The following is a 12,890-nucleotide window of genomic DNA, read 5'->3' as shown; positions in this document are numbered from 1 at the left end:
CTTTGCTTAGTCTAGTTCCCACTTGCCGTGACCCAAATCTTCTCTCTGCAGCAAAACAAGTCATCAGCTTCACACAGAAGCTGGACCACATCGATGCCAAGGAGAAAGACACCATGGCCACCTTTGAGTGCGAAACCAACGAGCCCTTCGTCAAAGTCAAATGGTTGAAGAACAACATGGAGATCTTCTCCGGAGACAAGTTCAGGATGCACGCAGACAGGAAAGTCCACTTCCTGTCTGTGCTCATGCTGGAGATGAGAGACGCCGCCGAATATTCCTGCGTGGTGGTAGAGGACGACCTCATCAGGACCAGCGCCGAGCTCAACGTTGAAGGTGGGTTTCCTCCATGCAAACGTCAGGTGGAGCACTTTTTCACCTTTTCATGGGACGACCCACAACAGAGGCCTACGATGTCAAGTCGTCGAGGCGCGGGTCCGATAAGCGTGCAAATTTGCCGTTTCAGGAGCCCCGCTGGAGATCCTGAAAACCCTCGAGAGCGCCGAGGTGCCCGAGAGCTACTCTGGAGAGTTTGAGTGCGAGCTTTCCCGTGAGGATGCCCAGGGCGCCTGGTTCTTTGGAGACAAACAGCTGTTCCCGAGCAACAAGCACGTCATCGCATCGCGGCGCGGACGTCACAGCCTGTCCGTCAAAGAGGTCAACAAAGCCGACCAGGGACAGTACTCCTTCGCGGTGGGTGACTTGAAGACCTGCGCGTCACTCAAGATGAAATGTGAGTCTGGCAGGAGTCTGGCAAGTCACCCTTTGATCTCACCCTTCTCTCCCGTCCCCACCTACCCAATGTCAAGTTATCGCTCCACACTTTGCTTCCTCCGGTGGAAAGCGAAAGGTGACCGGCGCCCCTTTTCTCTTTCAGTTCGTCCCGTCACTCTGATGCAGCCTCTCGCTGATCTGACTGTCTGCGAGGGGGACATTGCTCAGATGGAGGTCAAGTTCTCTCAAGGGAACGTGGAAGGTACCTGGATGAAGGACGGACAAGCTGTGAGCGTTTCGGACCGGGTGCACGTGGTCGTCGACAAACACATCCACAAGCTCCTCGTTGAAGACGCCAGGGAGGACGACTGTGGCGCATATACGTTTGCGGTCCCCGCTCAGGGGATCTCCACCGCTGCAAAGCTGACTATCCGCAGTAAGTACGCTGATTCACTGCTGTTCTTCACCACTGTTCTTCACTGTGCGCTCGCCAAATAACATCTGGCATCGCAGCAATCGGCATCCTGGTCCCGCTCAAGGACACGAGCGCGGTTGAAGGCACCAAGACGGTTCTGGAGGCCAAGATCTCGGCTCAGGACATCAGCTCGGTCAAGTGGTATCGCGACGACCAAGTGCTGACGCCCAGTGACCGGGTCCAGATGGTGGCCAAGGGAGCCAAGCAGCGCCTTGTCTTCAGCAGGACCTTCGCCTCAGACCAAGGTTACTACAAGCTGGTGGTGGGCCGAGCCGACACCGGCTGCAGATTGTCTGTGCAGAGTAAGTGGCGCAAAGAAGCTCGCGCTCGTTGACGACGTTGTTTTGTTCTTTGCGAGGCGCGTCCGAATGTGTGAAAAGATGAGATAATGCTACCTTCATTTGTTGTGAGAGGGTAATTGGCGTGCGCCTCCGTGATTGGCTGCTGGCCCGGTCAGGGTGTATAGCATATCTCCTGCCCAAAGCCAGCTACCATAGGCTCCTGCTCAGCTGTGCTGTCGAAAGAGAAATGTCTCAAACGTGGACTGTCTGCTGTCCGCAGCTGTCCGAATTGTGGTTCCGATGAAGGACAGGACGTGCGCCGAGTCGGAGAACGTGACTTTTGAAGTGCAAGTGTCTCACCCCGGTATCGACGCCTTCTGGACTTTCAAGAGGCAGCCGCTCAAAGCGGGAAGCAAATACAAGATGGAGTCCAAGAACACCTCGCACATGCTGACGGTCCTAAATGCCATGAAGGACGAAGAAGGCGAGTACGCCTTTGCTGCCGGCGAGAAGACATGTGCCGCCCTGCTCACCGTTTCTGGTATGACTTTGCTGGGCCTTGGAATTCTCCAAGTCCTCACGTGGCAAAAGTCGATGTGGCGGAGCTAACTGCAATCTCCCCTGTCACCAGGAGGCGCTATCAAGAAGCCTCTTCAGGACTCTGTGGTAGCTGACTCGCAGACGGCCGAGCTGACGTGTGAGGTCGCCAACCCGTCGGCGGACGGACAGTGGCTGAAAGACGGGCAGCCCGTGGACTTCAACGAGAACGTCCTGAGCCGGGTGAACGGCCGTGTCAGAAGCCTCATCATCTTCGTCGCCAAAGCCAGTGACGTCGGAGAGTACGCCTACCAGATCGCAAGTTCCAAGACCTCGGCCAATCTCAAAGTCGAAGGTAACTGACCGTGGATGGATGGATGGATGGATGGATGGAGCGATGGATGGATGGATGGATGGATGGAATGAGGGATGGATGGATGGATGGATGGATGGAATGAGGGATGGAGTGAGGGATCGATGGATCTTGGATCCACCTATTGACAGGTACCAGTCCGATTGGGAAGGTCACCTTGGGCCAGGAATGCTTAAGTCAGGTCCAGTCCAATGCTGGGACAAACCTTCTGTTTCTTCCATAGCCGTGAAGGTGAGGAAGACTCTGAAGAACTTGAATGTGGTCCAGACACAAGATGCCATGTTCAGCCTGGAACTGACCCACGAAAACGTAAGGGGAGCACAGTGGATCAAGAACGGAGTGGAGATCAAGCAAAGCGACAAATATCAGATCAGCGTCAGCGGCAACGTGCACACCTTGAAGATCAACGACTGCACCGCACACGACGAGTCCGTTTATTCCTTCAAGCTGGGCAAGCTGTCGGCCAGTGGCAGGCTGAACGTTGAGAGTAAGCACTTGGCGCGGCGTGTTCCCCTGGGTGGCAAAAGGCAGAGCCTTCTGCTGTCCTTTTCAAAGTGTTTTTTCCGTCTTCTCCCGTACAGTGAAGTCGGCAAGACTGCCGCTTCGTTTTGGCTAGTCGCGGTGGTGCAACGTCTTCTTTGAATCCTTTTGATCGCACCTCATGTTCCTCACAGCCATCAAGATCCTGAAGAAGCCCAAGGACGTCACGTCGCTCCTGGGAGCCACCGCTGCCACGTTCGAAGTGACCATCTCGGAGGACGACGTTCCCGTCAAGTGGCTGTTCAACAATGAGGAGCTGCAGACCGACCAACACTACAGTATGATCTCTGAGAAGAAGACACACAAGTTGGTGGTTAGGGATGTCGACGGCAGCAAAGAGGGGGAGTACACGGCGGTGGTCGGTCATCTGCGCTGCAGCGCTCGCCTCACCGTCGAGTGTAAGCGTCCCAAGCCACCGCCGAATGCGCTCGGCGGCGTGCGTGCGGACATGTTTGTGTGTCGGTCTAGTTCCGCAAGCTGAACCTGGTGGAAAGCCAGCCCGTGTGTCGCATACAATAGAAAGCTAACGTTTGGCTTCTCGCTTAGCATTAGCGGTTGACCTTGGCCCTTTCCGTCGCAGCTCTTCGCGTGACCAAACCCCCGGAGAGCGCGTCGGTGGCCGAGACCCAGGAGGCCACCTTCGAGTGCGAAGTGTCTCACTTCAACGTGCCGTCCGCCTGGCTGAAGAACGGCGTGGAGATGGAGATGAGCGAGAAGTTCCGTATGGCCGTGCAGGGCAAGCTCCACCAGCTGAAGATCCTCAACGCTGGCAGGGACGACTCGGCCGAGTACACCTTTGTGTGCGGCGAGGACCGCGTGTCGGCCACGCTCGCCGTCAGCCGTGAGTTGTCAAACGTTTGCTTCTACTTCTTTGTAATTCTCGGTCTTTCAGTCTACAATGCGTAATGGTCACCAAACGTGGATGCACCGCTGAATTGTGTCGGAAGAGCACGTGACGTTGGCGCCTGCCACTACGACGCGTCGCCGAGCTAGAAAGTGAAGCAACGCATCCGGTTGGCAAGGTGAACTCGGGACTGTTCCTGCTCACGGCAGCCTGGTTGCTGTTCATGGCTTGATGAAAATCATCTAAGTTCCACGTCAAACGTCATCTCGAGCGCAGGCCTAAGCTGCGGGGAAGAAAAAAATGACACATATTCACTGTTGGACTGTTTGAGCAGTATCAAGAATCCCAGTTTCACGTGGCAGTCGATACGTTCCGCTCGGACCCCCGACAGGGCATACTTGGCAACGAGCTGCCAAAGGCCCATGGTGATGCCTTGCGTTTTTTCACCCTTTTCAGCCATCGTCATCTTGGCCGCGCTTCAGGACGTCAACGCTCAGGAGAAGGACACGGTCACGTTTGAGGTGCGGGTCAGCCACGAGGGCATCACCTCTAGATGGCTGAAGAACGGCGTGGAGATCCGCTCTAGCGACCGATGCCAGGCTCGCCGGAAGCAGCAGACGCACACGCTGAGCATCAGGAACGTTCACTTTGGGGACAGCGCAGAGTACGCCTTTGCCGCGGGACAATCTCTCACCGTCGCAAAGCTCTACGTGGAAGGTAAGCCTGCGACGGAACTGACGCAGCGACCCACCGACAGTCTAGTCGCCGACAGTCCTGCCCCGACGGACTGACGCCGACTGATCGTCGGGCCGGGCCGTGCCGGACAAGGCTGTTTAATTGCCCCGCATTTGGTGCACTGACTTTGTTTTTGTCTGTCAGCTCGTGTGGTTGAATTCCGCAAACACTTGAAGGACTTGAAGATCACAGAGAAGAAGAGAGCAACTTTTGAATGCGAGGTGTCCGAAGCAAGCGTCCAGGTGATGTGGATGAAGGACGGTCAGGAGCTGGAGCCGTCCGACAGGTAGCTCAGCGTGACCTTCGTCCAGCAAACAAACATCAGAAAAGTCGTGGTGAGCAAACATTTTCCGCAGATACAAGATGACCTCCGAGATGTTTGTGCACCGCTTGCTTTTGCCGTCCGTCCGCCTATCTGACTCCGGAGAGTATGCGGCCGTAGCCGGCTCCAGCGTGTCCAAGGGGAACCTGTCGGTGGAGGGACGGGACATCGAGATCTCGGAGCCCGCCAGTAAAAACGTAACTGTGAGTGTTCTGAGGCAGGCCCGCTTCAAGTTTTCTATTTGCCACTCCGAGTTTAGTGGAAAAGGGGCGACCGACCACATTTCGAGCCCAGCCCGACCGTCTTCCGCTCATCCTTTTCTCCATTTTAGGTTGTGGAGGGACAAACAGCCGTGCTGGAGTTTGAAGTGAGCGAGGACGAGGTGGAGGGTCGCTGGCTGCGAAACGAGACGGAGATCCAGCTGCCGGGCGACCGACGCTTCAGCTACGTCGCCGTCGGAAAGCTCCACCGCCTCAGCCTGGCCGAGACCTACAGGAGCGATGCTGGCCAGTACGCTTTTGTCGCCGGGAAGAACTCCAGCAGGGCCGTCAGTCTCCATGTGCGATGTAAGGGCGCCGCCTCTTGAAGTTGATCGTGACCGACTTCCCCTTGGGCTGGGGATGGAGGGAGCCAAGCCATAAGCTGCGTTACAGAAGGAAAAAAAAGAGAATCCTTCAAAGCAGCCGATTGTCTCGAAGTGTGGAGCCAGCCTAACGGCGCTCCCCTCCTCTGTCCGTCCCCAGTACCCGAAGCCCCTCAGGTGCTCCGGCCCATGCAAGCCCAGACGGCCACGTCGGGCAAATTGGTTCGCTTCTCGGTGCGGGTGAGCGGCCTCCCGCCACCTCGGGTGACCTGGTACAGAGGCTCCCAGGCTATGAGCGCCAGCGCCACCTGCAAGTTCCTGCACGACCAAGACGAGCACACGCTGCTGCTGACGGAGGTTCTCCAGGCGGACGCCGGCATCTACAGCTGCGAGCTCAAAAATGACTTTGGAGAGGCCGCCAGCTCGGCATCGCTGGATGTGGAAGGTTTGTCAGCCGTCCGGACTCGTCCGTTTGTCGCCGCCGAGACCGGAGCCGCATCCGGTCCGGTCCGTTGTCGCCGGTCGATGAAGTGGTTGCTTTTCTTGTCTGTCTTGCAGTTCCTGAAGAAGGCGCGCCCCAGGTGCCTGCTCCGGTTCTGCTTTCTCCCATGAGCAACACCCTGGCGACTGCGGGACACGCGGCCCAACTGGAGTGTCGCGTGTCTGGGGAAGGTAGGACGGTGCGACTCTGAGTTGATCACTTGCAGTAGTCTCGCTCAAGAAAGAAAATGAAAGCCCACGACGATGACGACTTCAATATCACCTGACTGGCCTGCCGTGCTCTGCTGCACAACCTGCACTGTGCTGTTTTTTCCGCGCTCGCTCCCGTGGGCCGTACCAGACTGCGCTGCGTTCATGCTTTGTACCCCTTCCGGCTGGCTTGTTGACCTCGCTGCTCCTGTTGTAGATTTGCAAATCAGCTGGTGGCGGAACGACAGAGAGCTCAAACAATCGGAGGTCTTTAGGATGTCTCGATTGGGAGACGTCTGCCAGTTGAGGATTTCCAGCGTGGCGCCGGAGCACCAGGGAGAGTTCTCGTGCGTCGCCAGCAACTCGGGCGGCACGGTCATGTGCGAAGCTAGTCTCTATGTTGACGGTGAGTTGTGGGCGCCGAGAGCTGTCGGCCTGCACGCACGTGCAGGCTGCTGCTCTTGGAGCGCATCGGCTCCAGGTGCGTCCGCGTTCTCCTTCGCTCTCAGCAATGAGACTCAAACGACTGAAACGAAGAATGACTGAAAGCGACTCGCTGTCTGTTTGGATCGGCCATGCGCAAAGAGCAACCCGAGGGCCACTACCTTGTACTCGCCTCTAGTAGTGCGCAGATTTGCACGACTACACGGACTGGCCTGACTCCCGAGGCAGTGATGCGCCTAGGTTGTTCTACTGCCGTGCACACAGGATTGACGCCCACTGAGCTCCTAAAGATATGCAGATGTACAGCCGATTTGTCCTGGTGAGGACCAGGCCAGCCGGGTGCATCCTGGCACGTGGACCACTTGGAACGCTCTGACACGGGGCTGGCCAGCTGGCTGGCTGGCGGGAAAAGGCCCTTCTCCAGGCTTCTTTTTGCGAGTCCTTGTGGTGTCCTCGTCCTCCGGTCATTTTGTTTGCACTCGGTTCACTGCTTTCTTTGGTTCCTTGTCAGCCCGTCGCGTCGTCTTGTCAGCCCAGCCGAGCGGCTTTTCTCGCTTTAGCTACTCTGGCTCTTCTGATTTTGGACTTTCTCTCTTAGCGACCTTGTTTTGCCTGCCTTTTTTCTTTCCTCCTTATGACTGGCTTCCATGCACTCGAGTCCTCAATCCAGCCGCAAACTTTTCCCGACCGTAATTTGTCACTCTGCTTGTGATCAATTAGAATGTCACTACCGTTCCGGGGCAGGCGGGCGGGCGGCCGGCCGGACGGCCGGACGGACGAATAGAAGTACAGTTGCGCACACATGGCTCAGACGTTAAGATGAAGCCACGCAACGTCGTTCAGTCCGTAGGTCGGCGGCCGCGCGCGTCAGCTCCGACCGATCCCAACTCTTTTCTTTGCTCGTCCGGGCACGATTGACAAAAGCGTCGTCCCGTCGTCTCCTCCTCCACTCGCCGATCCGGACGTCGGCGACAGTGTGTTGACCTAACAACCCCTGTCTGTCCTCTTTCTTACCGCCCAGATGAAAATGCCTTTGATAATACTTTGGCCGAGGCTAAGCTGAGTCAAAGGCTGGAGACTCGGAGCCTCAGCGAGTTTACCAAGTCCTACTCTGAGAGCTCCAGTGTGTCTTGGCGGACGGTGGAGGTGGTGGAAACTGAGAGCTCGGAGCGCAGCCTTCCCATCTCGGCGCCTCTGAAGCCCCGAGCGCTGATGGAGCTGCGGGACGTCCGCGTCAAGAGCGGCGAGATGGCCGAGTTCTGCTGCTCTTTTGACGGGCAGCCGTTCATCGGGGTGGTTTGGGACCACAATGGCCAGAACCTGCTCAGGGAGCGGGCAAAGAGCTCTCAGAAGGGAGGACTCTTGTCCCTGGTCATCCAGAGCGTGAGTCTGGCCGACCAGGGCGTATACCGCTGCACGGCCACCAACTCTCACGGCCACAGCAGCTCGTCCGCTCGCCTCACTGTAGAAGGTGTGAACTCTTTCTTCTTTCTTTTCTCACGCTGCCTTCCTTGTACGTGCCAGTGCTCCACCCGCTTCCTTGCTGTCTCTCTTAAGTCTCCTCCGGGCGGGGCCGAGCCCCGCCTTGCTAAACTCACCCGCCCACCCTACTGACCCACCAAACGTACATAGAGGCCTTTGCTGTCGCTGTTTGGAACCCTGCTGTGTCACTAACTCATCAAGATGGTGGCAGGCGTGTTTGTGTGTCCGTAACAAATGCAAGTTGGCAGATGTGTGCAGTATGATTTTCAGGAATGGGTGGGGGGAGGGCTTCTGGGTGGCAACAGGTGAGTGACTTGGGCTGACCCCAAGAGATGCAGCCATCTTCTGTCCGTTGTTTGCTCCATTCCTCCGAGCCCCCACTGCCGTTGGGGAACGCTTTGCTTCTTGCCACCCAGAATCATGTGGGACGTGGTGACGATAAATCAAGAAAGTATCTATCTGTTTAGCCTCTCTCTCTCTCTCTCTATCTCTATCTCTCTCTCTCTCTATCTCTCTATCTCTCTATCTCTCTATCTCTCTATCTCTCTATCTCTCTATCTCTCTATCTATCTATCTATCTATCTATCTATCTATCTATCTATCTATCTATCTATCTATCTATCTATCTATCTATCTATCTATCTATCTATCTATATATATAGCGCTAAGCGTGCTTGCGCCATGGACCCACGGCCCAAAGTGTGTCCTCTGTGTGTTGATAAGTGTCTAAAGTGTGACTAACGAGTGTCAGCAGCCTAATGACTCTCCCTACCTATGATTCTTATCCAGCTAAAGAGGCAAATGTCAAAGGCGAGTGCGCCCTTGCGACAGATTCTGTGTACGCGGCCTCACGGGCCGGCAGGGACAACACAAAAGCTCCCCCGGTGAGCTTGGACCCGGAGAAGACGGCAGAAAAGCCAGGATCCCTGCCTCCGTACTCACAGCTGTACTCGCTGAGCAGCTTTCCCGACAGCCGCCCGTGCAGCTGGCGCCCCGACTTCCTCCTCCGGATCCCCCGAGGTCTGCTGGTGCGCAAGCGCAACCCCCCACTGTGTTGCGCCACCAAGGGGATCCCCGCCCCCTTTGCCGTTTGGCTTTACGGAGGCTTGAGTATTGGGGATTCCGTGTGGTACTCGAGCAAAGGTGACGGCCCCGTGTGCCGTTCGCCCGTTAAGAAGGTCCAAGGCGGACAAGCGGGCTCTTTGTCTTTTGAAAGCTCGGCCGAGGATGTCGAGTGCGGCTTGGTGACTACAGGTTGGCATCTGCATGCTTCTCTTCCACACTATTGTGCACCTACACGGCCAACACTTCTCTTCCAAGAGCCACCCGCACATCACTTGCTTACTTGTCGCCGCAGTGCTATTCATTTGTTGCCTTTGTGCCCTTGCAGTCACGATGCACGAGAGGGTGGCTGTGAGCCAGGTCCAGGAGCAAGTCTCAGGTAAGAAGCTTTTGTCATGTAACACAGACACAGGATCATTTGGTGCTGATTTCATGTCTTGAAGGTCTGAGCGCAGCCCACGGGTACACCCGCCGGGGCTCCGACCGGGAAGGAGGAGAGGCTTCCTCCCAGGTTTCTCTCACCAGCTCAGGTACAGTCTGTCTTTCCATTCTTTTGAAGTCCACTTGGCGTCAGCTTGTGCCGATGTGCTCTCGTTCTCCGCTGGCTCTTTCAGAAAACACAGTGCCTCCGAAATTTGACAGCCCACTGCAGCCGCTAGTGCTGAGTGAGGGTGACAATTTGAGCCTTAAATGTCATGTGACTGGCACCGCTCCACTCACCATCATCTGGATGAAGGACCGGCGGGAGCTGAGGTCCACTTCCAGCACAAAGATCACCTTTGTGAGCGGAACGCCTTGTCTGAATATCAGCCAAGTGAGCAAAAGCGCAGGGGGAGACTATCTGTGCAAGGCAAGCAACTCTGCCGGGACAGACTTCTGCAAGGCCAAAGTCACCGTCATAGGTATGGATGGGTGGATGGGTTGGGTGGATGGATGGATGTCTCAACCAGACAGAGTACTTTTGGTCCTTAGCTCACTTACTTTCTCTTGCCCAAGAACGCAAGGCAATCCCTGACGTCTCTACCCCTGCCGCCGCCGCCCCCGTCAAGCGTCTGGACAATCTTTTCTTCATTGAACAACCAAAGAGTGTTTCTGTCACAGAGAGTGAGTCGCTCCAAAAGTTTATCAGCCACACAATTGTGATGAGTCTCTGCTAGCATCTCAGCTCATCTCATAGAATGTGATGTGATGTTGTTTTCTCGCAGAGGGCACGGCCACCTTTATCGCCAAGATCGGAGGCGAGCCTATTCCCAGCGTCAAGTGGATGAAGGGCAAATGGAGGCAGCTGACCACCGGCGGCCGCGTCTCCATCCAGCACAAGGGCCAGGAGGCCAAACTGGAGATCCGGGAGGTGACTAGGTCTGACTCGGGCCAGTACCGCTGCGTGGCCTCAAACAAGCACGGCGAGATCGAGTGCAGTGCCGAGATGGAGGTGACCAAAACTGAGAAAGCGGCGGAGGACATCAGAATCCGCTTAAAGAAGTAAGCCGTCGGTCGGACTCGAGAAAGAATTCTCTTCCTTTTGTTGGGACTCGTCCAAATAAGCCAATCCCTTTGGCACGAGAGTGGGGACAAGGGTCCCGTTTGTGCCGTCGTGAAGATGGAGTCTATATCAGCTGCATGTTTTTGCTTTTGGTTGAGCTAGGACCCCCTCAAAGCAGAAGAGCCCCCAAAAAGCAGATGAGGTCAACTTGGTTGAGTTGCTGCGAGGCCATGAGCCCAAAGACTACGAGAAGATCCTGAGAGAGCACCACATTCACAACTATCGAGCTATACTTCAAGCGGTGGAGCTGCTGAAGCAGGAAAAGGAGATGGAAGCTGTGGTGAGGAACTCGCCGTCCGTCAGCTTGTGACCGTACTGTCCCGTCCGTCCACCCACTGAGTGTTGCTACGAAGGGAGGCGAGGGGAGGCGAGGTCATCTAGTCATTGAGCTCCATGCAGGAATTGCCCAGTCCAACTCGGTGCCAAGCCGAGAGAAAAAGTCAGGACGCTCATCCGTCCATAAAACAAAAGCTACACCAGAATGCCATCCAAACATTGGGCACTGCAAAAAAAGCTCAGCGCAATAGGAAGACCCCAGTATGCTTTGTCTATGTCACGTGACCGTCGGGCTCTTCTGCAGGAGACACAACTTGACGAGCAGGTCTATGACGAAGATATGGTCCGCTTCATCCAGCAGCTGGAGGGACGCATGGACACGGAGGTAAAAGTGCGGCATGAGAGAACGCTATCCCTCATCCATTGCCTGGTCGCCATTGATTTCTCACTTCCGCCCGACTCGCTTGCGCCAACGATGACCCTCGTTAGTCTGGAAAGCACACACACCTTGTCAACGTAGAAAGGGCAAGCTCCCTCTTTCATTGTCCGGCTTCTGATCGAGTCGGCTGTATTTTTGTTACCCACCGCAACGAGCAGCTACAAAATGCATCACCATAACTTGGCACATTTGCATCTGATCCGCGTGGTTCGTTGCTTTGCAAACGGGGTTGACAAATACGTAGCATGCCAAAAGCCCAAAGAGCATTTTCACCATCCAACGCTTGAATGCGGTTGTCAACCCGCAGCCCGTCACTGTGCTGGAGGACATCGGCGACCAGAGTGCATGTGAAAACGACAACGCTACCTTTGAGTGCCGGATCAGGATCAACTACCCGGAGATCACCTTGACCTGGTACAAAGGAACCCAGAGATTGGAGGACGGCGCAAAGTACAGCATCCGCAGTGACGGCGAGCGCCACAGCCTGGAGATCCGCCAGTGCCGGGCCAAGGACGAGGGCCACTACCGGGTGGTCTGCGGTCCTCACATCTCCGACGCCAGTCTCAGCGTCTCCGGTAAGAGCAGCGCAAACGGAGTGCCCGTTTTCCAGACACGCGTCCACGTCTTTTCTATGACCTGACTATGGTCTTCTGCTCTGATCGCTGCTCCAGGTCTAAAGCTTTTTCTAAATGCATGCGCACGTCTTCGTCCTGATCCTCTTTCAAATGTTTTTGACGGAGGGAATGGGCTCTCAAGGCTTTGTTTGGATTGTCGCTGTTGATGAACAAGCCGGTCGATTAGAATGACATTTTTCCAAAAAGACACCGCCGGTCCAGGCCCGGCCGGTAGCTTTAACGTGCCCTTTCTCCAAAGTTGACAGGACACCGAAGGAGACGCCCGCTGCATCTGAAGCTCCGGCTCCTGCTCCACTCAAAGGTATCTGCTCCGATTCTTCCTTGCTCACGCCATTTTGGTCCTCTTGCGACCCATTTCTCGCTCCGGAAAAGTCAAACGAGTCCCAATGTTTTGAAGACCCTGACCGCCAGAAGGCAGAGATGACAGCGCCACAAGAGGAGCTGCTCCTCTCCGAAGGTAACGCTTAGGCTTTTGTGTCTTTCTCGCTACGTTCAGCACGGCTGTTCATCGCTCAGTAGTTGCATCTGACGTCTTTCCCGAATGAGACAAGTCACCAAAGTGGCTTGTCTTTTTAACCTTGAAGAATTGAAAGGATTCAGAAAAGCAGCCCCGCAAGCTCAATGGGAACCTCAAGGCGAAGCACAACTTGAACAAAAACCAAAACCTGAACCAGAGCCCGAGCCAAGTACAGTCTTTCACTCTGGGCATGTCTTCAGGAGTTAGCGTCTTGCGCTCAAGCTGCTTACAGGCGCACACTGACCGAAACTGACGGGCGGCAGACTTGGAACTCTCTTTCAAGTCCGTCCTTTGCTTTGCGTTTGGGTTGTAAGCATTGCGCACAACCTTTAGTTCTTACCCTAAGTGGCAGAAGCCGCAGAAGCCAGCTTCTGGACATTTAGCAGGAACTGCTTGTGTGC

The 12,890-nt window shown here is 55.6% G+C and overlaps 1 protein-coding gene across 2 annotated transcripts in view; it reads left to right on the top strand.

Annotated features, from left to right (window-relative positions):
* Window positions 1-12,890, top strand: part of LOC119139825 (titin-like) — a 116,565-nt gene that overhangs the window by 12,629 nt on the left and 91,046 nt on the right. For both annotated transcript variants that reach the window (XM_037280826.1, XM_037280825.1), the window contains exons 20-47: window positions 52-333; window positions 464-730; window positions 875-1,147; window positions 1,225-1,488; window positions 1,748-2,008; window positions 2,099-2,359; window positions 2,601-2,864; window positions 3,052-3,315; window positions 3,498-3,758; window positions 4,218-4,478; window positions 4,641-4,782; window positions 4,853-5,021; window positions 5,150-5,384; window positions 5,562-5,846; window positions 5,960-6,073; window positions 6,309-6,497; window positions 7,557-8,006; window positions 8,807-9,271; window positions 9,408-9,458; window positions 9,523-9,609; window positions 9,694-9,981; window positions 10,076-10,183; window positions 10,285-10,561; window positions 10,725-10,902; window positions 11,203-11,283; window positions 11,645-11,912; window positions 12,211-12,273; window positions 12,370-12,429. In XM_037280826.1, the coding sequence (XP_037136721.1) occupies window positions 52-333; window positions 464-730; window positions 875-1,147; window positions 1,225-1,488; window positions 1,748-2,008; window positions 2,099-2,359; window positions 2,601-2,864; window positions 3,052-3,315; window positions 3,498-3,758; window positions 4,218-4,478; window positions 4,641-4,782; window positions 4,853-5,021; window positions 5,150-5,384; window positions 5,562-5,846; window positions 5,960-6,073; window positions 6,309-6,497; window positions 7,557-8,006; window positions 8,807-9,271; window positions 9,408-9,458; window positions 9,523-9,609; window positions 9,694-9,981; window positions 10,076-10,183; window positions 10,285-10,561; window positions 10,725-10,902; window positions 11,203-11,283; window positions 11,645-11,912; window positions 12,211-12,273; window positions 12,370-12,429 (6,168 nt within the window). The remainder of the gene's footprint in view (window positions 1-51; window positions 334-463; window positions 731-874; window positions 1,148-1,224; window positions 1,489-1,747; window positions 2,009-2,098; window positions 2,360-2,600; window positions 2,865-3,051; window positions 3,316-3,497; window positions 3,759-4,217; window positions 4,479-4,640; window positions 4,783-4,852; window positions 5,022-5,149; window positions 5,385-5,561; window positions 5,847-5,959; window positions 6,074-6,308; window positions 6,498-7,556; window positions 8,007-8,806; window positions 9,272-9,407; window positions 9,459-9,522; window positions 9,610-9,693; window positions 9,982-10,075; window positions 10,184-10,284; window positions 10,562-10,724; window positions 10,903-11,202; window positions 11,284-11,644; window positions 11,913-12,210; window positions 12,274-12,369; window positions 12,430-12,890) is intronic.

This window comes from Syngnathus acus, chromosome 21 (assembly GCF_901709675.1).
Source record: "Syngnathus acus chromosome 21, fSynAcu1.2, whole genome shotgun sequence".
In the NCBI taxonomy this organism is placed as follows: domain Eukaryota; kingdom Metazoa; phylum Chordata; class Actinopteri; order Syngnathiformes; family Syngnathidae; genus Syngnathus; species Syngnathus acus.
This window is presented reverse-complemented; position numbering and strand designations above follow the sequence as displayed.